This window comes from Petaurus breviceps, unplaced genomic scaffold (assembly GCF_028583685.1).
Source record: "Petaurus breviceps papuanus isolate PSGF00001 unplaced genomic scaffold, PetGlider_PUasm1.0 90721, whole genome shotgun sequence".
Classification (NCBI taxonomy): Eukaryota; Metazoa; Chordata; class Mammalia; order Diprotodontia; family Petauridae; genus Petaurus; species Petaurus breviceps.
In genome coordinates, this window is record NW_027187322.1 from 541,215 (window position 1) to 567,003 (window position 25,789).

The 25,789-nt window shown below is 50.5% G+C and overlaps 1 protein-coding gene across 1 annotated transcript in view; it reads right to left on the reverse strand.

The window, feature by feature from the left end:
- Window positions 1-16,080, reverse strand: part of LOC138144711 (uncharacterized) — a 49,556-nt gene extending 33,476 nt beyond the window's left edge. Inside the window, exons 1-10 of the mRNA XM_069066107.1 lie at window positions 15,992-16,080; window positions 15,151-15,706; window positions 10,750-10,853; window positions 10,110-10,264; window positions 9,284-9,452; window positions 7,120-7,243; window positions 4,795-4,910; window positions 3,205-3,419; window positions 945-1,053; window positions 274-477 (exon numbers count right to left, since the gene is read on the reverse strand). Coding sequence (XP_068922208.1) covers window positions 274-477; window positions 945-1,053; window positions 3,205-3,419; window positions 4,795-4,910; window positions 7,120-7,243; window positions 9,284-9,452; window positions 10,110-10,264; window positions 10,750-10,853; window positions 15,151-15,513 — 1,559 coding nt within the window. The 5' untranslated portion in view covers window positions 15,514-15,706; window positions 15,992-16,080. The remainder of the gene's footprint in view (window positions 1-273; window positions 478-944; window positions 1,054-3,204; window positions 3,420-4,794; window positions 4,911-7,119; window positions 7,244-9,283; window positions 9,453-10,109; window positions 10,265-10,749; window positions 10,854-15,150; window positions 15,707-15,991) is intronic.
- Between the last annotated feature and the right edge of the window lie 9,709 nt (window positions 16,081-25,789).

The window sequence follows — 25,789 nt, forward strand, 5'->3', positions numbered from 1 at the left end:
TGGGAGTGGGTCTACACTGGATATGGCTTCTGAATCTCCCTTTGGTAGACAAACCACTCAGCTATTCTCCTGCCTCCCAGACCACTCCTGACGCCTCAACTAGAAGCAGACCCAGTTGGTCAGCTAGCTTTCCTCAGTTTCCCCTTGGGAATGAGTCTGCTCTGTCAAACCTCGGGGTCCCCATCTTTCCCCCTATCCAAGACAGGGGCACTGAGGACGAGTGGGGATCCCTCTGGATGTCAGAGGGGCTGGAGGGGGGGAAGGTTGACTGACCGTCTTTTGAGATCTTCCATTGTCTCTGGAAGGGACGTGTTGAGAGTCTCTGGCAGGAGCAAGGCAAACATACCCCCCAGAAGGGGAATGACCCCATAGATGAGGGATGGGATGAAAGGGATCATTTCACCTGTGATCTTCACCAGTGGGGCTATCATGCTGCCCGCTCGAGCACAGAAGTTGCCCAGGCCCATTCCTCTTTGGCTGAAGGACAGAGAATAGAGAATGGATCAACAAGGGGTTTAGCAATACTCCTTTCCCTTACACTCTTTGGGTCTTCTCTCTGTTCAGTCCTTGGTACTTTGTAAGACTGGTGTCTTTTTTGGGAAGATAATGAATTATCTGAGTAGGGGAAAGATTCTGATTCCTGGTAGTGTGTGTGTGTGTGTGTGTGTGTGTGTGTGTGTGTGTGTGAAATAGTAGGGCATCGCTTTTTATTTCCCCCAAAGGAAGAGGGGCTAGGTCTCCAAGGCTGCTTTTCTGAAAATTCCTCCTAACTTGACAGTGATGCAGTCTGGGAGGACCTTGGAAGGGGCAGAAGGAGCAGGAGGCTGGTTTGGGAGTGGGGTTGTAGGGAGCAAGGTAGAAAGGGAGCGAGTTTGGGGAGTGATGGCACCCTGGGCTCAGACTACCCCCTCTTTGTTAGTTTAGCCCAGGACCCTGGCCCTTACCGGATTACTGTGGGATACAGCTCACTGGTGTACAAGAAGATGCAGTTAAAGGAGCTGGAGAGACATCCCTTCCCAAAGACAGCAAGACTGGTCCTTATTATCGACATGTCTGGGGAGCAGGTGGAAGGACATAGCAATGCCTGAGACATTGGAGTCAGGGGCTCAGGGAAGAGGTGGGGCATGATTGGGGGCTGGGTTTTAGACTCCAGACAAAGGAATCCCAGTATGTACCAGACCTAGGCTGGTACCAGGTTCTAAGCTTGGGACTCAGACCATGTTCTAAATTTCAATAAAGTGGGCTTAACAAAGTTCCCAATAGCTCCTGTTACAACTGCCTCCTGCTCCTGCTGCTTTGGCAGCTTTGAACCCTTTCCGCCTTTTCCTAGGTCCCCAACTCTAATGCTCTTTCCTCTGCCTTTATAATAAAACTGCTCTGTAGATGCTATCCCATGCAGTGCTTACAAAAACGCTGGGAGGTAGGTGCTGTTATTATTCTCATTTTATGTATGAGGAAACCGAGGCAGGCAAATAACTTGCCTGAGATCAAATAGCTTGGAAGTGCCAGAGGGAAGACTTGCACTTTGCCACCTCACTGTCTCTAACTAGTCTTCAAGTGACTGTGAAATTGGACTGAGCTTAGAGAATGTGGGCGGAGGGCTTGGTGGAAAATGTGGTCTTGGACTTCTAGTTACATTACTGTCTGTCTCACATCTTTCCACCTTTTCTGCAAGAACAGAATTCACATTAGCGAGTACATTGATAAAATCCAGGTGAATCCTCCTCATCTATTTATCCATCCATCCATCCATCCATCCATCCATCCATCCATCCATCCATCCATCCATCCATCCATCCATCCATCCATCCATCCAATCTATCTGTCTGTCTGTCTGTCTATCTATCTATCTATCTATCTATCTATCTATCTATCTATCTATCTATCTATCTATCTATCTATCTATCTATCTATCTATCTCATCATCTATCTACCTATCTGTCTGTTTGTCTGTCCGTCCATACACCCACCCGTCCGCCCGCCTGTCCACCGGTCTGTCTGTCTGTCCATCCATCCATCCATCCATCCATCCATCCATCCATCCATCCATCCATCCATCCATCCATCCATCCCTCCATCTGTCTATCTATGTATCAATCTGTCTGTCTCTATCTATTATCATCATCATCTCTACAACATTCCTGTGATCTACTTGGCTAGTTGTTCTGTCAACAAAGGAAAGGGTAAATTGGCAGGGCCTGTTTTAGGTTTCTGTCCCATGCCCAACCCTTCGCCCTGAATCCTCCCCAGGTCTCCTTCCTTTCCTGGTTTCCCTTTGGACTTCCTCAGTCAGGTACCTTTGCCCATCCCTTCCTCCATTAGAATGTAAGCCCCTTGAGGACGGGGGGGGGGGAACGACAATCTTTCTTTCTCTTGGTATTTGTATTCCCTTAGTGGAAAGAATCAAAGATCTACGCAGAGCTAGAACAACGCAAGGAGACTGGAACTCTGACCCTTTGAAATCTAGATGGGGCTGACAACTCTCACATTGCTGCAACACAGGAGAGACCTGGGATTTGATCCTGCCACTGATATGTACAAGTATGCCATTGGCCAAATAGGGCCATCTCTCTAATCTTCTGTTTTCTCATCTGTAAAATGGGTATAATGCCTATAGTAGGTATAATTACCTACCTCATTGGCTAAGTGAGAGACTGAAATATGAGAACATAAGCTAAGCATCTTGCAAACTTTAAAGTGCTATATTATTATTATTAATTTTTTAAAATAAGAGGAAGTTTAGTGGTGAGAGGACTACCCCTTAGAGTGAGGAAGGCTTTCCTCTGACACTGTGTGACCCTGGGTGAGTCACTTCTTGGGGCCGCAGACAATGTTCCAAGACTCTAAGCTACTTCCAGGTTTCTCTTTTGTACTTGTGGAAGGAGTTCTGATACTGGTGGCCCCCCACAATAATGAGATCACAGGTTGGGATCCACACACACAGAATGTATTATTCCTTCCTAGGACATTCCAGAGACTCTTGAGAGGTTGTGTGGGGGTAGTGGTTAAAGCATAGGGTTTGGAGTCAGAGAACCCTGGTGCTAATCCCAGCTGCATTATTTACAAGCTGTGTGACCTTGGATAAAACACGCACCTCTATGCATCTCTGCTTCCTTGTCTACACACTACATCCTGAATTTGCCTACCGCCCAGGATTCAACCATGCCTCAGGTCCCTTCCTCTTCTGGGTTTCCACCTTCTCACCTGAAGGCACAAAGATGTTGGCTAGGATGGCAGCACCAGCCAAAAGGAGGCAGGCAGACTGGGTGATCCGGCGGCCCATGTAGCCCAGGCAGAGGGCAGAGACGAGCTTGGCTGGGATATCAACACCACCAAAAATTATCTGGAGCATGTAGATGTTGACTCCAAAGTCCTCCACGCCCATGGCCAGGCCGTAGTAGGCAAATCCTGTGGCGAACCTGGGGAGGGGAAGATCTAGGCTAGCTAATGGCAGCCAGTGGGAATGACCACAAGCTGTGGGCTTGCAGAGATGTGGAAAGTGAGATCTGGCTTCAGATCATGGTCACCCCGATTCCCGGCTGTCACACTCGGCTGATATGTAACCCTAGGGCTGCGGTCTCCTCATCTGTAAAAAGGCATACTCTACCGTACAATAGGGCTGTCAACCATGCCATGCTATGGAAACGTGCGCTTTGGGACAGCCTATGGGAAGGGTGAATTGCCAGGTCCCTGCTCCTGTAAGCCTGGAGCCAATGATGATACTAATATAATTATTAATAATAGCTAGCATTTATAGAGCACTTTAAAGGCTGTAAGCCACTTTGCAGATGTTTGATCCTCACAAAAACCCTATGAAGTGTGTGTTATTATTGTCTTCATTTTCTGAATGAGGAAACTGAGGCTGAGAAAGATTGGATTATCCGTGCGATGGTCGATGTTTTTTGTCTCCTTCAATTGGGAGAATTTCTTAGTCCTCTGGGACATAGAGACAATAGTAGAGACAGCCCTGGGGAAAAAGGAGCAGAGGGTTTTGGAATCACTGTGTACATCTCTGGAGGAGGATCTCACACTGGTCCTGGAGAGACCGCTGCACATCGAGGAGCTGCATGCATTGAATAGCGAGCCCCAGATAGAGCCAGGGGAAAAGAAAGAGACCCAGAACAGAGAGGAACAAATCTACAATGGAGGGAAGAAGCATTTCTATGGTGCTTCCTATGTGCTAAATGCTTTAAAAATATAATCTCATCTGGTCTTCATAACAACCCTGCAAGGTAGGTGCTGTTATGACCCCCCATTTTACAGGTGAGAAAGAAGGCAGACAGGTGCTTTGAGGTGATCTGCCCAGGGTCTGATGCTGGATTGGAACTCAGGTCTTTCAGACTCCAGGTTCAGCAGTCTGTGTAATGTGGCGCTCCCTAGCTGCCACATGAGGCTGCCTCTTGTTAACCCTGGTTAGTGGGGGGTGGGGCAGGGTAGTGGAGGAGGTGTTGTGGTAGTGTGCTGATACACTCTGGAAAAGAGAAGAATTTCCCTGACAAAGGACTTGGGACTGAGCCTCCTTCTCATTTTTATCAAGTTACATACAAATTTGTCCTCAATTCCATGTCTTGCTAGCCTGAGTACTTGCAGGGGAACTGAAAGCCCTTTGGGGAGAGAAAAATGAACCAGATATAGCTGTCCCTAGGGAGCTAGTAAACTCCAAAACTTTAATGGGGTTTTATGGACGTGGGGGAATGAGGGATAATGTCAGAACACTAGCATTGCAAGTGACCTGTTCATGACCACCTAGAGAGGTAGACTAAGTTCCTGGGCACTTCAGGATGTCCAGCTCACCAAATGAGACAGATGCAGCAAGATGTCTGGCGCAGGATGGGATTGTGGAAGAGGCTGAGCCCACTGTAGGAGGTCTTGCTCAAGGTGATCTCCTTGTGAAGGTTGAGTTTCAGTTCCTGGGGGCAGAAAAGGACCAGGACCCCAGTTAGTGACCTTGGGCCATGGGTATCTTAAGAATAGATTCCTTCCTTCTTCTCTGTCCCCAAAGGACCCTGTGTGTGTGTGTGTGTGTGTGTGTGTGTGTGAATCCCACACTCGCCACATTTTCTAGATCACTGGGAGCCACTGGGATTGAGCTGCCTGAGATACTCTTCCAATGGCCATCTCTACAATGGGTTCCCAGCTCCACAATCACTCCCATTTCCTAGAGAATGATCCTGATGCTCAGTGGTGACCTTTCCAGAATGTTAGGGAAGGGCCTAGGATGGCCTGAATGAACTTTATGAAAGGACCTTCCTTGTACTGGATGGCCAACAGCTCAAACTCATCCTCATTGGACAATCATAGGAAATGGTGAGTAAATCTCGGAGTCTTGAATTCCTCTTCTTTAAAATAGGGACAGTCACCCCAGTCTATTTGCAAGGATTGTTCCAACCTGACTGAGAGGTTCCAAAAACCTTAAGGGATTACTGAACCTTAGCAAATCTCAAGTCTCCAGTGAGCATCAAAACAGAATGCCTGGGGACGACGGTGAGGATGGTGATGGGGGCAGAGGACAAGAGGGAGAAAAAAGAGTGATAGGGAGAGGGAGAGATGTCGGGAGAAGAAGAGGGTTCGGGCTCTAGCCTAGAACTCAGGAATCAAGGGTAGACCAAAAGTTCCATGCTCTTGGGTCCATGTTCTGAGTCTTTGCCTGGTCCTCCCTCACCTGGGGCAGAGGAGCAACCCCAGGGAATATGGCTAGATTGGACAGGTGCCCTTCCTGAATGATCTGGCCCTGCCCCAAGATGGGGCTGAGCTCTCCCAGGACCACTGAGGGGTAGCTCTCTATCAAGGGCTCAGCCTCAGGGTTTGGGTGCTAGGATCTGCACAGGTCCCTTGGTCCCGATCTGGGAGCTCTCCCTCCCAAATCAGAGGGTCACAGGGAAAATCAGTACAGTGATGGACTCCATTCCTGTTTAAGGCATTTCTGTGGGTCTTTGCTGTCTGCAGAGTCACCTGATCTGCCTTACCTTCCAGGACCTACCTAGCCCAGCTCCTTTCTTCTCTCCTTCCTGAAGATGGCTGCCTCGTACTTTCCCACCTCCAGGCCTTTGCTCATGCTATTCTCTGCACCTCCAGAGTGTACTACTCCCTTTTCTCCTGTTGAATTTCTACTCATGCCTTAAATGCTGAGCTAAATGCCACTTCTTCCAGGAAGGCTTCCTTGATTCCCTTGAATTCAGTTACTTTCCCTTAAGACTCTCATGGGATAAAGAAAAGCTTCTTAATGACCAGAATGACACCAAAGTAGCTTTAGTTCCCACTGGAGGCCGTGGGTTTCCCTTCACTGAACTCCTGAAGCAGGGGCCAGCTAGCTGACTCCTTGTCCAGTTAGGCAATGCTGGGAGTAGGCAGCATCGGAGGGCCCATCCAGCTTGGAGGCTGTGGACTTTGCACTACCTTGATCCACACACCATGCAATATGGTGCCTTATCCCCTGGGCAGTTATCTCTGTGGTGTCTCCTGGAATGTGAAATCCATAAAGGAAGGTCCTGGGACTTATTTACATTCTGCATCTCTCCCAGACCCCGGTAGGGGCTGAGTGAATGCTTGTGGTGCCTGGTTAAGCTTCCCTGACCTCAGAGAGTGGCTTGGTGGCCTGGCTCTCTCCCACTCCCTGATGGTCTGGTCTGAAAGGCCAGGCCGGCCCCAGGGCCAAGTGTCTTTGGCTGTTCTCTGTCCCTCCTGTTTACATAAAGGACGTTGATGCAGGTCCTCCATCTTCCTTCTGCCCTGGGCCTCTGCAGGGCCCCTAAGTCTATGCTGAGGACCGACTTAAATGAAGTCACACTCAGGTTATCCTCTCCCAGCCACTCTTGGGATTTGGACCGTTGGCCACCTCTCTCTGACCTTTAACAGCCCAGTCTGGCCACTAATTCTATGGCTGAATGAACCTTCTTGACTGGCAATCATATGCCTACTGATCAAGTAAGTTAATATTTATGGACATTAATTGAAAGGGCATCTTAGGAGAAGGGGAAGAGTTTGCTTGGTGAGGGGAAGCCCAAGACTTTCTCCCAGCTATCCCAGCCCCCAATCCCCACCCCAGAGCCCCTCTCCTGAATGCCCCTCTCTATCCCCACAAATATGGGGGCGTCTCCCAAGGGCCCGTCCCCCCTCTACCTCTAGGCTGAGCTTGTCTCCCTCCTTCTTCCTGCCGTTGACAGCTGCAACCCTCTGGAGCTCCTTTAGGGCCTTTGGGGATTTCCCGGACAGGACCAGCCATCGAACAGATTCAGTCACCCACCTGGGTGGGAAAGAGCACTGGTCTGGGAATCAGGAGACCTGGGTTCTAATCCTTGCTCAGCCACTGACTTGCTGTGGGTCCTTAGGATAAGTCCCTTTCCCTCTTTGGAGCTCAGTTTCCTTATCTGTAAAATGGGGGGGAGTAGGATTGGAGTGGATGATCTCTGAGTTCCCAACTGCGCCTGGGACTTCTGCCAGCTGCCCCAGCTTGTGAGGGTGAGGTAGGAAACATGAGTTGCTGCTGCCCTGGCCAAGCCTCCCCCTCCCACTGCTCTGTGCCTCCACAAGCTGCCTTCACATTCTTCCCCTTCCAAAAGCAACCTTTGGGCCAGGGGCCATGTTTTATTGACCATGTCTTTCTCAGCTGGGGACCCCTGGGGGCTGTGGAGCGACTGGTATGCCAGGCTGGTGGAAAGACAGAGGAGCTTGAGGGGGTGCTCTGACTCGGATCAGCCTCCTAGGAATGTGGGGGGGTGGGAGAGCCAACCTGAAGCTGGAGGCCGGACTGCCCTTGTCCTCCTTCCCTCTGATAGAGGGGCCCGGTACCTGGCTTCAAACGTGTGTGGATGGGTCAAACCAGGGTGCGATGGTGGGCACACCTCCCCGGTTACAGCTTAGAGGCCAGGAGGAGGGCAGGAGTCATGAGAATTCCCTCAGACTTCCAGCTCTGCACTTGGGAAATGGAGAAGCCCAGTCTTTCCCCGTGTGGCCATAGCAGGGCTGGCTTTGGGGTGTTGGAGAGGCGGGCAGCCCATTCTACTTGGAGTCAGGAGGGATCTGCACCTTACTGGCTATGTTACCTTGGCCTGGTCACTTAGCCACTCACCTCAGTGACCTCACCTGTCAAAGGGAAGAAGATCCCCAGTCTCCTTGCCTCACAAATGGGGGTTCTTAGGAATGAAGGCTTTGCACAGAGGTTGTGAAACTCCATAGGAATGGGGATCAGTATTCTCAACCCAGTGGTGGGGGCACCAAATGCCAGGCTTAGGGGGCTTAGAACTGAGTACTGGCTCTAAGTTTCCTCAGCCACCATGACAACTTTCCCATGCTCTCCCTGACTCTGGCTTCTTCCCAATTCCTCCAGAAGGCCAGATTAATTTTCCTTAAAGATTAAGAAGCAACAACAGCAGTAATAACCACCGAGGTTTTGAGCGGTCTTATGGTGATGCTTATCCTGTGGGGTGGGTTGTACTGGGATTATTAACTCTATCCTACAGATGAAGGAACTGGGGCTCATGGAGGGGACGTGACTTGCCCAGGATCACACAAGCAGCAGATATTAGAGCCAGAATCCAAACCCAGGTCCCTTGGGTCCAGGTGGATGTAGGGGCAGGTACCTTCTCCTCATCCTGCTCATCACCACCTTGAAGGCCAGGAATCTGAAATGTGAGCAGGCCTCCCCCCAGCCCCTCTGGAACACTGAATGTACCAGTCTCTTCTCTGGCCCCTCCCACTGCATTCTCTTTGGAGTCACAGCTGTCAAGGATCCAGGGAGGTCAGGCCTCCTCCCTTTCCTGACCTGTTGTCCTGCCCCTATCTGGATGAACAGTGGGGACCTTCTGACCCATCAAGGCAATGACCTTGAGAGGAAAGCTAGATGGAGGATATGCATCACCAGAGAGCCTGGGACCCACACATTGGCATGTGAGGACAGAGTGTGGGAATGGGTACAAGCAAACGGGGAGCAGTGAGCACCTGGGGTTCTGGGAGAATGGGCATCCAGTGCCTGGCCCCTGATGAGGGTTCCGGAGCTGGCTGGGGTGGCACCCCCAGCCTCTTAGAGGCCCTGTTCAGGGTGGGCTGCACAGAGCTGTCCAGCCCGGACAGGCAAGGTGCTCTAGGGGGATGAGGTGGTGGCAGGGAGGCTGGGTGGGCTTGGTCTTGGGGGTGGGGGTGGGGGCAGGCCAATACCTTCTGAAGTACTCCAGATGAGAGAGTAGCTTCAGCTGCAGCTTGGCCTCTGGGTCCCTTGGAAGCAGATGGGGTGTGGGTGTGAGGGGAGGTAGCTGGAAGGGGGACAGAAGGTCCTTGGGGCACATACCAGGAAGAAAGGAAGAAGACGTAGAATGGAGTGGATACTATGAACTGCAGCCATCTCCATTCGGTGACAGCATACGCCAAGCCGGGAAGGATGAACTGACCCAAAGTGTAGCAGCAGCTGATGATTGTAGACTGGATGGCCCGAAAGGGGGTAGGTATCCACTCGATGCCTGGGGAGAGGCACTGGGTCAGTCATCCACCCTTGCCACCCGTAGTCCCCAGAGCCACCTGTGGAGGGGGGTGCGGTGGGAGGATTGGTACAGACAGTAGGTTTGGGAAAGATCCCAAGGTGGGGAATGGGCTGCCTTCCCCGACAGACTCTGGGGCCTCGAATCTCAGGATTCAGAACAAAGGGCCCTAGTAATTATTTAGTCCAACCCCCTTTTTGTTCAGAAGCTCAGGCCCGGGGGGAGTAGCATCACGGACTGAAAACTGTTCTTTTAGGAGCAGACACCCAGAGAAGACAAGAGACGGTGCCCAGGACACACGGGCAGTAAGGAGTCAGGATCCACACTGGCGAGTCAGAGTGGCCAAGTGGAAGGACGGCTAGCTTTGGGGGAGACGGCACCTGGTTTAAAACTCACCCCCTCAAACAAAGTGACTGTGGCCGTGGAGTTCAGCCTCTGTGGGCCTTCCCTATAAATGAGGGGGGCTGGACCCAGTGGCTTCTGAGGCCCTTCTTGGCTCTTGATTTGCGACCTTACTGAACCTTAGGGCGACTTTTTCCCAGCCCTCTGACCACCTCTCCCTCAGTTTCCCCCAGAGCCCCAAGCTGTCGCCTTCCCCCACATCCACTGATGGCCAAAGATTGGGCAAGGGCTACTCACACAAGATCACGGTGCTAAGAGTGATGCCCGAGAGGCAGCACCCGGTCAAGAAGCGGAAGATGGTGTAGGTCAGGAAGTTGGGTGAGAAGGCTGAGCAGGTGCCGCTGACAGCCAGCATAAGGTAGCTCAGGGTGAGGACAGGCTTCCGGCCAAACCTGAGCAGGACAGAGTGAAGGCCAGAGGGAGTGTGCTGGGCTGCCTCCCTCTCCCACCAGCAGAGATGAGGGGCCTGCCCCGGCCTCTGCTAATAGGTGCCCAGCCATGTAACCTCTTTCTTGGGACTTCACCCTGCTGCTAATTGTTGTTTTGAAATGGTTTGCAATTAGACATTTGGGTTAATGAATGACTCTTTGCCACTTTCTCAGGGCAGTGTCTTGGCTGCCTGCAGTATCCTAAGGGCCTCGGGCCCAGGGAGCTGTGAGAATGAAGATGACCTTGACCACACTGTGTCAGGGCTAGAACGACATCCTGCCCAGGAGCCACTGGGAGCTCACTTGTGCAGGCCTTTCTGGAGGTCAAGGGGATGGCTGGAGAGGGAAAAGGAGACCCGAGGACTGGTGGGAAAGTGGAATCCCCGGGGCCCTTCCTTGTTGGGAGCAGGGTGGAAAAGCGGGGCCCAGGAGCCACACCCCCACATCACCTGTCTGATAAACTCCCAAACACAATTCCTCCAACCAGGATGCCGGCCATGTACAAGGACTGGGCCATCTCTTTCAGCAGGCGGAGATCACACACCAAATCCCACTGCAGGACAGAGAGATCCCCAGGTCACCAAGTTTAGAGCCAGAAGGAGCCTCTGAGGAGACGTCCAGTCCAGTTGGAGGCCATGGGCATCTCCATCCCACTTCAAGGCCTAGGTTCTTGGCCAGAGCTCTTTCCACCAAACCCCACTTCTGCTTAGACTGCCTCTTGGCGGGATTCATGCCCCTGATTTCCCAGTCCTCCCCTCTATTAATGACTGGAAACCTGTGGCTTCACTGAGGCAGACTCAGACAGAGTAGGACATTCTCCCTTCTACCTTCACTTCACTAGCTCTTTCTCTGGCTCCTGTTAAGACTCAGTTTGAACCCCACCTTCTGTGAGGGGACTTTCCTGCCCCTAGTGCTGCCCCCCTGAGAACCATTTGTCCTCCACACATTTTAGAAGGCCACAACTCTTTGATGTGTCTCCCACTGGACTGTGGGGTCCCTGAGGGCAATGACCCTGCTCTGGTCTGTCTTTGGCCCTAGTGGCTCGAACTTGGTAAGGGCCTAATAAATGCTTGGTGAGTGACTGACTAACACCATTGCTGAGTACGGGACCGGAGAGGAATCTTAGGGGAACTGGTCCCCTCCCCAATATAAGCTTTTTAATAATAATAATAGCCAACAGTTATCTATTACTAAGTGGTTAATTACCTCATTGGAGCTTACGCCAGCCACTATCCCTATTTTACAGGTAAGGAAACTGAGGCTCAGGTTCATGACTTCCTGGGGTCACACAGCTCTATCTACTACTCCATCCAGGTACCACCAGGCACTGAAGGTAAGGTCCCTGAGGGTAGGGATACTGTATCTCTTGCAACAAGCACAAGGCCTTAATATACTCAATGGTTCACATTCAGTAGGCTCTTAATAAGGGCATGTTCAATTGTGCCAGAGCCCAAGGCAAAGCTTCAGGTACTGTTGGCTGGCTGGGCCAGCCAGGTCATGCTAACCACAGCTGGGCCCAGCCCTGGGCCCCTGCCTTTCTCCTCTCCTCTCTCTGGTTTCTGGACCCTCCAGCTCAATAGAAGATTGACCCAGAACACCTGAACAGTCTTTCCTGGATTTCAGTCATTCCTGTGCCCAATCCATGACCAAGTAGCCATGGTCCCACTCCAACATATTGTTCCTGAGAAATAGTTATTCAGTTAAATCCAACCAACATTTATGAAGCTCCTCCTGTGTGCAGGGCACTGTACTGGGCTCCAGAGATACAAAGAAAAATGAAATCTAGCTCCTGTGTTGAAAAAAATGTCCATTCTGCTGGGGGTCATCATTCAAGGTGATAAATTGAGGAGGGAGAAGGCCGCACCAGCTGGGGACTCATCCAGAGAAAGAGGTTTCTGAGCTGAGAATCTTTCCAAAAGCCAAGAATTTTGAAGTTCCGAGGAGAGGAGGAAGGGCATTCCTGGCAAGAGGTGGGATATGAGGAGTGGATGTTGAGTAATAGAAGCCCCAAGGAGGCAGGAACAGAATGGATAGGAGGGGATCATGAGCAATAAGCCTGGACAACTGGCTTAGGGAGGCTTTTGAAGGCCAGAAGGGGTTTTCGTTTTATCCCAGAAGCCATAGGGAGACACTGAAAGTTCTTGAGGAGAGCAGTGCCCCCGCCAGACCTGAGCCACGGGCAGAGCTCACTGGGACACTGATCTGGTCCTTCTCCCATCAGACTCCAAGGTCCAGTTCAGGTCCTGTCTCCTGAATAAAGCCCTCATTGCCCTCCACACCTTGGAGCTCCCAGAGGCAGGTAGGCACAGAGTGTTGGATATGGAAGCGAACTCTAAAGTGCCATGGGATAGATGAGGAAATGAGGCCCAGAGAAGGGAAGGGATTTGGCTGGGGTCACACAGCACTTCCGTGGGAGAGTCAAATTGGGTGATTTTTCAATACTAGCTTAATGGTGGGGAAGGGGGTGGTAAAACAAACAACAAACGTTTATTCTACACTGATTTGTGCCAGGCTCTATGTTGGGTTCTGCAAAAACAATCCCTGCCCTCAAGGAGCTTATATTCTATCCCACAGCAAATACAAGTCTGGCCCTTTATTCCTGGTTGGGATCAAGCAATAAGCATTTATTAAGCACCTGCTGTATACCAGGTCGAGATCTGCCTCTGACATGCTGGGGGGGGGGTTGACCCTGGGCAAGATTCTGAACTTCTCAGGGGCCCAGGCCACTCTCTAAGACTGAAAGTAATGTAGGGTTCCATTGGTGCAGGGACTTTCCTCACTGGGACACTCCCTGAAGGGATGTAAGCAGGCCCACTGATGCACCCCGACCTTCACCTCACAACCTCCCACTTTCCTAAGATGAGCTTTATAAACCCCTCCCCCACAGCAGCCCAAGGTTCCTCAGAGGACCAGCCTGAGACTCTGGCCAGTAAGAGGATGGGTGTCCCCTCCCTTTTCCAAGGAGCAGAGAAGGGACACAGGGTCCTTATTTCATGACCTCCAAGGCCAGTGCCTTTCAAGCTCTGGACCCAAGTCAGGATTTTGTCTCTGCCCTGTGGTGCAGCTCTATGATCTCGGGTACCTCTCTGGGCCTCAGTTTTCCTTTTTGTAAATTATGGAGGTTGAGCTGGATGATTCACCCCAGACCCCATGGATCCCAAGGGGAGTTTTGGTGAAGGGATTGGGACGGGAAACAGTCCTGGATGGTGCTTGTGTCTGGGGTCAGGCCTTTGTAGGAGAGGAAGCCGACTATGGGGGGCAGGGCATCAAAGCCCTAGGGTCCTAAGTTCTGGACTCAGTGACCTCTGAAGTCTGTGCTCCTGTGACTGTTGGGTGAGGCCTTACGTGCTCCACGTTTGTCCTTTGTAAGCTTGGGGGCTTTTTCTTATGTTTTTCTAAGTTCCTGCTGAAAAATTCCAGGAGTCTATCAGCTGACCTGAGGGGGAAGGGGCTTTGCTCTTAACTAGGCCAGGGAAGCTTGGGCTGGGGCGGGAGCTGAGCCTAGGGGAAATCCAGTTCCCTGGACTCAGAGGAGAGGCCTGGCCCTGGACAGAGCAGGGAAGGGATTAGAACTGGCGGTGGGACTCCTGGCAGGAAGAGACCCGAGGAGTCATCTGGTCCAAGCCCCTCTCTGCACAGAGGGAAGAATTCGGCCTCAGACAAGGGGCTTGCCCTAGGTTGCCCACAAGGTCATGACCCTTCTGATGCAGAGGAGAGTTTAGGGGAGAAGAGGAGAAAGGGCCAGCTGCCTTGACTTTTTTCTTTGTGACAGGAATGTCCCTCCCAGAGATCACTAGAGATGAGCTTCCTTTCTCGGGGGTAGACTGGAGGGGCTTGGAGAAGGGGACTGAGAGCCTCAAGAGAGCAGACTCCTAGACCTTGAACAGAAGGAAACTCAGAAGTCAGCCAGCCCAACCTTTCCTATTTCACAGGTGAGGAAACAGGCTCAGAGAATGGAGGGGTCCTGTCCAGATCACATGCTTATGAGAGGGGCAAGATTTGAACCCAGGCCTGTGTTTTCAGCTGCACTCCACCTTTCCTCCAGTGTCAAGTGAGAGGGTTGGGCTCTAAGGTCACTCCCAGCTCCAAATCACCTGATCAGGTCAGGGAGATGACAGGACCAAGCAGAGAATGGGGAGGAGAGGTGGGCCAATTTACAGAGGGAGGGAAGGGGCACCAAGGAAAGAACCTAGGAGCTGGAGAGGACCTGGGCTGAGACTTGAACCAAGTCCTTCATTTCACTGAGTTGGGACTCGAGGCCCAGAGAGGAAAACGACATTCCCAGGGTCACACAGCTAGTGTCTGAGGCAGGATTCGATCTCAGGTCTTCCCGATTTTTAAGGCCAAGTCTCCTCAAAGGAAGGAGCTCTGAGGTGGGAACAAAAGGGGTTGGATTCAAGTTTGGACAATTTAGAATTACAGCCTTGTCTGAATTGGAAGGAAACTTAGTGGTCCTTGAGTCCAGATTGGAAAGTGGACTTTGCTGCAATGCCACTGTGGTTGGACAAGCCAGTTAAGCCGTCCTGGAGGCTCAGTCCTATCTTACTGGGTTGCAAACACCGGCTTTTTGGACGTGTGACTGATGCTGGCGTCGGGGAGGCCAAGGATAAACTCCCACCTCAGACACTTACGGAGCTAATTACTTCAGCAATCTGAACCTCAGCTTTTCTCACCTGCAAAATGGGGATAATATTGGCACCTACTTCACAGGGTTGTGAGAATCAAACAAGGTAACATATGCATAGACTTAAGTGCTATAGAAAGGCTAGCTGCTATTGTTATTTTACTAGAGTGGGGAGGTTTGGGTTTTCAGAGGCCAGCACATTGTGGAGCAGGGGCCAGGCCCTTACCTCTGTCACGATGGTGGAGGTGAACATACTCCTATCATAGATCCAGCCGTCCAGGCAGGGCTCCGTGTGGCCCCAGGTGCCATTGGGGAGGGAGGCGTTGGAGGGGCCCAGCGGCCCTTCCATCAGAGGGGGGCTGAATCTCAGGCACTGGTCAGGGTACCCATTGGGCCCAATGGGCAAGGCTGAGGCCAGGGAGGAGACATTGTGGGCTGGCACGCAGTGATGGGACGGCGTGGCTGCTGTGAAGATCTGAAGCAGGTTGTGGCTGGCCATGAAGAGGACCGGTAAGGAGAGCAAAAATACGTGCAGGATCTGGAAGGGTCCCAGGCTGCCCACCCTCTCTAGGATCTCCGAGAAAGTCATGGCGGCAGCAACGAGGATGGGAGAAGAGGAGGGACCTCCAGGGAGTTCCGGGGGGGGGGGAGGGTCCTAGGTGGCTGCCTGTGCAAACCTGACCTGAGAGACTCCCTGAGGCAGGGACAAGGGTGATGGAGCACGCTCAGAAGGCAGAGAGCTCAGAAGGGTTGGCCTGGGCAGCGCAGGGCTGCAGTGGCAGCTGTAATGGAAAGAGAACGTTTGTGAGAAGACCTGGCTTGCCTCTGGTCTACCTGGACAACCTGGCAGCCAGACTCCCTTCCTTGCCTCCGTTTCCTCTTCTGTGAAATGAGGGAATGGGGCTAGCTGGCTTCAGAGATGGTTCCTAGAATCTGACAGATCCCTTCCCTTAAATGCTAGGGACCTGGGAGAGAAACAAAGCCCGGGTACAATCCAGGGCTGTCAGAGGGCCCCCTGTGAGACGGGCTGGGGGACAGACAAGAAGGGGTTCACCGTCTCTCCTCACCTGTGGCAGCCAGGGCCCCCTTTGGCACCCAGATATCTGTGAGGCCCCTCGCTCCTTTCCAGGGTCTCGGGGCTGCTGAAACAGCTGCTCGCTCCCTCCTCTACCTCTTTCAGGAACAAACTGTTTGTCTGCCCCCCAGGAGGGTTTATATAAGGCTTAATCTGCTCCCTGGGCTAATGTTTGACTTTGTTTAGAGGGATTAACACAAACAGGAAAGAAGGGGCCACAGGACCTGGGGCCCAACAGAGCCCAAAGTGCAGTGTCTCCAGACTGCAAGCAACCCTGGGCACAGGCCATGGGCTGGGCGGGCCAGGCGCTGCCAACGTCCCAGGGTGCAGTTTGGCCTGAGGCTTTGGTGGGAGGAGGAGAGGGAAGCTGGTTCTCAAAGGTAGACCTATATCCAAATTCATGCTTGGGGGGGAGGGGCCCATGCCAGATGAGAACTACTAGGCACGGGGAAGGGTGGGCATGGGGACTGGAGTCTGAGAACACTGAATTCGCCCCCTCCTTCTGGCCCCATGATCACAGGACTCAGAGCTGGAAGAAACCTCAGGGGCTGTCCAGCATGACCCCCTCATATAACAGGAGGGGAAATCCTCTTGCTGAAGGGGAAGGGGGTGGGAGACTTGTCCAAGGTCACCAAAGGACACAGAGTAGAGACAGGTAATGAGACCCCAGAACTGGTGGCAGTGCCAGACGTGAATCTCCTGAGCTCATTCACACTAAGGGAGAGAGGCCTTGAGCTCCCTGACCTCCCTCTCTTAGGGACATGGTTCTTCAGATCACCCCAGGGAGAAGAGCAAGGGGGCTCCTGGGCCACCTGGTTGGGCCAAGATGAGGTGGGGGGGGCTTACCTCAAATGGTAAACAACAGAGTCGGAATTTCCGCACTGCTCCCCTGACCCCTGATCCAGACCTCCTTGAGGCCTCAAGTAGTTGGCATGAATATGCCCAGCACTGTGCTAAGTACTGGGGGTATAAATGGAAGAGGGCACCCCTGCCCTCAAGACGCTTGCGTTCTGAGGGAGGAAATGGCTCATAAAGGGGAGGGCTGGCCAGGAGGGTGAGCAGGGCTGATCTGTCCTCTCCGAGGCAATGCCAGCAGATTTGATTAGGTTTTCAAAGCCTGGGGTGGGGGGACTTCCCATAGTGTGGTTGGCCTCTTACTGACAGTCATAAGCTTTTTTGGGGTGGCACAGCATCTCGTGATTGGCCTTCTGGCATCAGATATATCTGGCAGCTGAGCCAGGAGGAGTTGCCCAGTCTGGTCTCTGTGGAAGCAGAGTACATTTCAGGGTATCTGGGCAATCGAGTGGCCTTTTGAGATCTTTGAGAGTCTTCTCTTGGCTCCCTCGCCCTCGGACTTTCGACCAGAGGAGGGAAGGGCGATTTCTCTCCCCTAGCGCCCGGGCGGCATCAGGACCATGTACTTGTTTAGACAAAGCTGGGTTCTTGACTGTCCTCTCCCTGCTGCCCCTCCCCATGAGCACAGGGCAGGAGCATGCCCACCTGCAGCAGGATTCCATGTGCTCCGAACCTCATGTGAGATACCGGGCAGGGCCGCTTAGGTGAATAGGCATTTGGCAATCCCAACTGAGGTCTTCCCCTTCCTGGAGGGTAGAAGGAAGGAAATTGGCTACTGAAGACTTACAAAATTTTGTATGTATTTCTGCAGCCTGTAATTCTTTTGAATCTTACATGGCTTTTGTACTAAAGGAAATAAATAGTTGGCTTATACTTGGTACCCCATCTAGGGGGCCCTGTTACTTGCATTTTAGTGAGACCCTGGACATGAGACATTCCTCAGTTTTATCTTTAGAGACTTCTATGGTATCAGTCAGAAAGACCTGAGTCCAAATCGGACCTCAGATATTTACTAGCAGTGTGACCCTAGGCAAGTCGGTTTCCTCATTTGTAAAATGAGTTGGAGAAGATGGCAAACCGCTCCAGCATCTCTGCCAAGAAAACTCCAAAATGGGGTCATGAAGAGTCGGACGTGACAGAAAAGCTACTGAAAAACATGGTGGAGACAAAGAACCAGGAAGAAAGAAAACTTGACTCTTCTGTTGGCATAGGTCCTGCAAGGATGAATCCATGTCTGTGTGAATGCAGAGTCCCCTTCATTTTGGGAAGGGGGGCCCTGGGAGGCAGATCACACAAGTCTCCCAGAATTCTTCACACTCATTCTTTCTTACATTATAGCAATCTGCCATTCTATTGAACGCTCCTTTTTTTCGGCCTCTCCCCACGCCGTGGGTACGAACTTTCCTTCCACTCCTTGGACATACCAAGAGCTGCTAGAAATATTTTTGACCCTTTGGGCCCTGCTGGGGTCCACGTCTTGTAGTGGGGTCTCCGGGTCAGTGATTCCAGCCATATTTGCAGACATTTCTGTGTCTCTTTTTCTGAGTTATTTTCAATTTCAGAATTTTCTCAATATTTCTTTTCTAACCGTCCCTCTTGTGTGTGGACTTTGAACCTGTTTTTCCTCTGGCTTCAGTCTTTTATCCCTAGGCTGCCTCCTTTCCTTCCCTCCTACTCCAAGGCCCATCTCATTCTGTCCCATCAGCCCCCAACCAGGCCACAGCTCATTGAGTGAAGCTTTTGTTTTCTTAAGAACTGGAAGAGGGCCTAATAGAGGCCAATTGTCTTATAGATTATAGGTTCCTAGATCACTTTCTCCAACCCATTCATGTGGAGGAGAAAACTGAGTCACAGAGAGGGAAAGTGATGAGTTAGTGTAAGACATGGAGATTAGAATTCAAGTTTCTCCTGCAGTCAGAGATTGCAGACTTTTCTCACCGTATACAATGGGACCCATTAAGGGGCCCTGCTGAGGCCCCTTACGGGATTCTGGTAGGAGGGGGTGGGGCAGTGGGGAATGTTTTGAAGCTAAAGGAGGTTTGGTTCAATACTGGGGGGAGAAAGGATGGGAAATCATCTGAGACATTCATGTGCAAAGATGACTAGAGAGGGGAGGGCCAACTAGGGAAGGTGTTTAGAGCCCAAAGAATAGGGGCAGAAGTCTGGTAAGAGAATGGAAGAAGATTGTCTCTGGTAAATTAATGTGAATCATCTGGGTTAGACCAGTCATAGAACATAAAAAAAAAAAAAACCCATCAGCCCAATTTCTGGGCATCCCATTGTTGGAAACCTGTAAGGGAAAGCCCTTGAAAGGCTGATTTGGGGTGGGCAGGATCCTTCTTCCAGGGAAAAGTAATGGATTGTGACTCATGAGTCACAGTGTCAGACTCCATGGGTTTCCTAAAGCTCTGCCTTGGACCCTCTATTCTTCTCTTTATACACCCTCTGGCTTGGTGATCTCATAAGTTCAGGTTTACATATCCAGCCCCAATGTCTCTCCTTAGCTCTGGTCCTGTATCTGATGTCTGAATCATTTCAGACTCAACATGTCAAAAGAGAATACATTACTTTTCTCCCAGACTCTCTTCTAAATTTTCTGTTTTGGTCTAGGACTCCAACATCCTCCAAATTGCCTAGGTTCATAAGTTTGGTGTGTCGTGAATACCTTAGTAACTCACCCTATGGATCTGTCCAATCAGCTGCCAGATCTTGTCTTCCTGTCTTCACAGCATCTCTGAAATCTGTCTCCCTTTCTCTACTCACACAACCACCATAGCCCAGGCCCCCATCCCTTCTCATCTGGATAATTTCAATAACCTTCTAACTGGTTCCTCTGACTCAAGTCTCTCCCACTCCATCCTCCACACAGGTAGTTGCCAAAGTGATTTTCCTGATGCTTGGGTCTAACTCTATCACTCCTTCCCTCAAGAAGCTTTAGTGGCTCCCTATGACGGCCCCCACACCCCAACTTTCGGTCCCATTTGTCCTTTTTACTTAATTGTACCTGTACATTTTGTAACCCCTATATAGAATATAACCTCTTTGAGGGCAGGATTTCTTTCATTTTTTGTCCCTTGACAAAATGAATGGCTTGTTGTGCAGGAAGGGATGTATCGGAACTGAAGGGAATGCAAAAACAAAAAAAAAATATATCAATACAAATTGAAAAATGTTTTAAAAAATAAAGTTATCTAGGTCAACCACACTACCCTGGACCTGGGAGGAGCTCCTGGAGGAGGTGTGCCCAAGGATCTCAGGGATTAGAGTTTGAAGGAATCTCTGAGACTTATTTTACACAATGGGAAACTGAGGACCAAAGAGAGGAAGGGTCCCGACCAATGTCGTACAGGCTATAAGGAGCAGAGCCTCTTTTGACTCAAATCCAGAACCTTCCAAGCAGAGTCTGGGCTGCTGATGATAGGAAAGATCCAGCTCCCAGACACCCCTTCCACCTCATCTGGGCTCCTGCCAGACCCAAGGAAACCCACCTTCCCAGTCCTACTGCTCAGCACTCCTGCTCAACAGACCTACCTTGTTATTTAAGTGTAGACAAAGGGCTCCCCGCCTCAGACAAAGTTCACTGAGTTGCTTGAACTCTTGAGATCTCGGGGAGTCTGTGATGGGCTGGGGTGGAGGGAAGGAGGGAGTGGAAGATGGTGTTAGAAACAACTTCTAGAAGTGACCTCATCATTGCCCCCCTGTGGCCAAAACAGCAAATGGCGATGAGGTTCTTGAAAGCTGGTGATGGATTTGTTGAGGGAGGTGGGCAGCCCCATGGAGGCTTGGGAGAGAGGCTGGAGCAGCCCATGGGACCTGTGGTCCTTGGTTCTCAGGGAGAACAGGTGTCCAACCCTGCCCACAACACTCCAGGGCGCCACCCAAAGAGATGAAAGTGCAATTTGGAATTGTTGAGCGAAATAAATGAAAATATAGGCAAACACAGACAGAGCTATAGTCAAAACAAAGTCACTGAGTAGCCCGCAGCAGTCTTTGTGTGTGGCTTAGTGGCCTCATTTCTGCTTGAGTTTGACTCTGCTGGTGTAGATAGCTATTCTCGGAGTCAGGAGACCTCAGCTTTAAGCAAAATGGCAACAATTATAATAGGGACAAGTGGCACCTGTTTGGTGATTTAATATTTCCAAAGCGTTTTACATCTACTCTCTCATTTCACACTTCCTAGCCCAGGGACCTTGGGAGTCACTTCCCTTCTCTGAGAATCAGTTCTTCCCTCTGTTAAAACGGGGTAATAATAAAAATTGCCCTGTCTCCCTTACATGGCTGTTGTGTGGAACATCCTTTGTAAGCCCCAAAGTACTACAGGAATATAAATTTATTCTGAAATATTCACACATTCTGCCTCATCAATTTGAGAATTTTCTCCATTGATGCAAATCATCCTCCCAGGTCAGCCCATTCAATGGGAAGCTTGTCCATGCCCTTCTGTGAATTCATTGCTGAGGGTCCATCCAATGTGCCAGAAGCCTTCCTCCATTTCTCCTGACATTGCCAGGATAGCCGTGGAGCCCATGGTCTGTGCACGAGTCATCCCTGGCTCTGTCCCATTGTGCCCAACCTGTCTTTTTAGCTCCCCCATTTACTTATTTGATAATATTTTTATTTTGCTTTTTAGCTGTTATTCCTTGTGTGTGTGACAAGTGGCTACAGACTCACGCATGCCCCCCCCCCCCCACCCTCTGGGTCATCTTCATTTTCACTTCTTTCCCAGTTCGACAGCCATGCTATGCCCCGACCTTCTTATGATGGCTCTCCAGAACGTGGAGGCGTCCCTGAATGCGCAGGAACACAAACTAGGGTGACCTCTGCCGTGCCGCTGACCCACGTGGGAGACGTTTCTGGGCAGGCAGAGGGATGTTTAATGGATGTGTCCTGCTCTCCCAGATGGTATATGCACAGCCATTCGATGCTCTGCACATGACAAGGATACAGCCTGAGGAATGAGGGATCATTAGAAAGACACCAGTCAGTCAGAACCTACACCTGGTGCATCTTCTTCCAGCCTGGCCGCCCTTCTGGTGAGAGATGAGGGTGCGAGGAGAGAGACCTCAGGCTCTCGCCATCCCAGGTTGACACATGGCCTGTCAGCACGAGCTTTTGTATTTTGCCCCTTGGCATTTCTTCTTCTCTATTTGAGGTGAAGAAGATTGGAGATGGCCTTGATCTTGTGAGCTCTGAAAAATCAGGAGAGTGAATCACCAGAGTCTGGGAGCTGGGGACCATCTGGCATATGAAGAAAACAAGATCAGGAGGAGAGAGGTCCAGTGCAGCTTGCTTACCCTAGCCCTGGGAGTAATAGAGACCCCAACTCATCCAGTCATGGGCCATGCAACATTTTCACCTGAACTCAGCAGGACAAAGACCATGTAGAAAGTGAGCCCACTCTTCTGAAGGAATATCATCTGAGGTTCTGAGGGAACATTCATCACATAAGCATCATCTACTGCAAACCTGACCTTCTCTCTTTACAGGTGAAGAAACTGAGTCTAAGAGAGGGGTGGTGACTTGTCCAAGGTCTCACAACTAGTAAGAAGCAGAGAACTGGGGCCAGAACCCAAGCCCTCTGCTGCTGCTGCCGCTAGCCCCAGCCAGAGATTGTTTCAGGGACTGGGCAGGACCCAGGACAAGGCCTGGATTGTGGAGTTTGTGCAGAAGGCCTTGTACAGTCAGAAGTCTTCCAAACTTTGGGCTGAAGGATCCAGAGCCTGAAACTAAGAAAATGTCAAACAAGAGTGATCTGTACCCAGTTGTGGCCAAGCCCCCCTCCCACTGGTGCTCTGGTCTCCTCCTCCCCACAATCAAGATCATCTGGAATCCACAGATGATCCTCAGAGAACACAAGAGGCGTGGGCCCCAGTGGAGACACAGAAGGATCTGTAGGAGGGAGAGGAAACATTATTGATTCCTGAGCTGTCTGTGGCCTGGGCTTTTGTGTACCCAAGTGAGAACATGCTCACGGTACACACACACACACACACACACACACACACTCCCCACAAACATAGACACACAACCTTACACACGTGTGTCACACTGGCACACACAAGGAGGTGATTCTCACACACACACTGCCCCAGTACGCGGTGATTCCTTCTTGGTTGTTTCTGACATCAGCAGCGAACAGCCACATGAAACTGTGGTCAGTCAGGGTAAGCCCCGGCCCCCATTTAGAGAGAAGGCACAGTCTGAAAGAAGGCTTTCTAGGAGATCTCTGTTCTAGATGAAGCCTGACCACTCGCTCCCTTGGGGATGACACCATTGGCAGACGGCAGATATTTTCCCAGGGAGGTTTTCATCATCCCATTCCCCAGGGGAGGGAGCAGGAGATACAGCCATTTGTGTGAGGGAGGGAGGAGAAGAGGAGGAGGAGGCTTTACTGCTTGTTTGCGTTTGTGCTGTTTTTTGCCTAAATTCAATGATTTTGCAGCCGGATGGGAGGCTTCTTCCATGATCTGGGAATCAATCAGTGAGCATTCCATAGGAGAGAGCATGAACAGATATAAGTATATTCAGAATAAATATAGTTTGTATTGATGCCATTTGTGAGGGAGGGTGGACACTTTTGAACAGAGAAATCAGGAAAGGGTTCATAGAAGATATTCCTTACTCTGTGGCTGTAAGGAAGGGCAGAGTCTCTGTAGTGGGTACATTCCAGGTAGGCAGGATGATCAGTGCAAAGGCATGGAGGTGGGAAATGGGGTATATTGTAAGGACCCAAGAAAGGGCCAGTTGGGCTGCATCACAAGAGGACAGGAGGGAAGTAATGGAAATAGGAATATTGCCTTGGATAAAGGCTTGGACCGTGATTTTTCATGATAATAGTTAACATGCATGTTTAGTGGCTTAAGGTTTGCAAAGTTCTGTGCAAATATTTATCTGTTTATATCCTCACAACAACCTTGGGAGGTAGGTACTATTATCATAATCATCATTTTATGGATGAAGAAGGAAACAGAGGCAGACAAGTCAAGTCACTTGCCCAATGTCACGTAGTGTAGCTAGTGAGGCTAGATTTGAACTCAGGTCTTTCTGCCTCTTAACTGGTGACTTAACTGGTAACTCGTATGTTTTTCAGAACATGTGACCCCAAACAGTCATGTGAGCTTGGGGGAAAATAGTCTCCAGAGTCAGAATTCTCAGAGCTTCTAGGGCCCTGGACAGGATCAGTTAGGGGCTGGACCTGTGGTTAGTTGGTATACGTTACTCCCAGGTGAGGAGATTCTCCCTGCCAAACTGGGCCAGCATTTTCTCCGCCCTTTGGCAGCTTCAGCGGCTTCGAGTTTCCTGGAGCCTTGGGAGATGAAATGACTAGCCCAGGGTGTTGCAGGATTGTGTGCCATGAGCAGATATTTCTGACTCCATGAGCAGCTTTCCATCGACCATGCTCCCCAGACACTTGATTATTGTGGTTTTTGATTGTCCCTCTGGGAGTGGGGCAAACATCCTCATGGAGCAATTAAGGCTCTCCTCTGGTCTAGTCAGAAGAACGATTGACTGATGATGGAATTTTGATCCAAACCTATAGAAGATGCTTAAGCAGTTGGAGGATCAGCAAAGGATTGAACCACAGTAGAGGGGATAGCACTGAGTAATGTGGACGGTGCAAATCAAGTCGACTCTCTGGCAGCCCTGAGCTCTTCTCCATTCCAGAAGGATTCCAGACCTTTAAGGCGGCATGTCAGGGCTGCAGCCTTCTGTCGGTGCCTGGAATGAACCCATGGTTCATTAATGAGTCCAAGTTCCTTTCCTTTCCAGGAGGAATCCAGACCCTTAGTGCAGGTTTAGTTGGAGGCTGGGGTCCTGCCTAGGCGCCTGGAGGGAATGTGGGAATCCCTGGAATGTCTGGGTTTAACTAAGATTTATGGCTGCTAGTTAGGGGTTCTTGCGACCACTTTGTTCTCTGCATTCTTTTTGTAGGATAAAATAAGGGGCATCCTGAATCTGCTAAGGATTGTTACCCTGAGTGCTTCCATAGGCAATCTGGCTTTTTTTTTTTTTTGCCCACATCTGGAATCTGGGCAGCAGCTGAATGTCGGGATTCTAAGATAAAATTGAGGGTGACAAAGAAAGCCAAATGGAGCATTTAAAAAAAAATAAGATCCTCAAGTCTGAACCTGGTCTATGGAAACCCAGAACTTGGGGGTTTGTTCCTCAGGGACTTAAAGGGTCTTCCCCAAATTCACAGAGTTAGCAAATGCTGGAGCTTGCCCTCAGATGGGCCTTTATTTTAGACTTTTTTCTTTTAATAGTTCCCCCCCTTACACATCAAGACAATTTTTAGCATTCATTTTTAAAAGATTCTGAGCTCCAAATTTTCTCCCTCCCTCCCTTCCCTCTCCTCTTCCTAAAATGGTAGGCAATTTGATATAGGTTATACATGTGCTATCATGCAAAGTATATTTCCATATTAGTCACAGTTGTGAAAGAAGAAACAGATCAAAAGGAAAAAATAAACCAAGAAAAAGAATAAAGTAAGTGAAAAAAGTGTGCTTCCATCTGCATTCAGAGTCCATCAGTCCTCTGTCTGGGTGGGGACGGCGTTTTTTCCTTCATGAGTCCTTTGTGCTTCCCTTGGATCTTTGTGCTGCTGAGAAGAGCTGAGTCATTCATGGTTGATCATCACACAACATTACTGATAAAGTATACAGTGTTTTCCTGGCTGAGATGGGCATTTTTAAAACTTTAATTCTTTCCGTAATATCCTGCTGCCATCAGCAAGTGAGTTTGGACAAGTCCCTTTCTTATCCTGGGCCTCAGTTTCCTCATGGGAAAAAGTGGTGAGACTAGGGTATCTCTCAGCTTTAAGATCCTTTGTAAACCCTATGCCTTATACAAGGGGGGGAGGGGTGCCTTGTGTGAACATACTAGAGGGAATGTGAAGCCTTGTGGACAAGACAGAACATAGTTTGAACCCTTACGA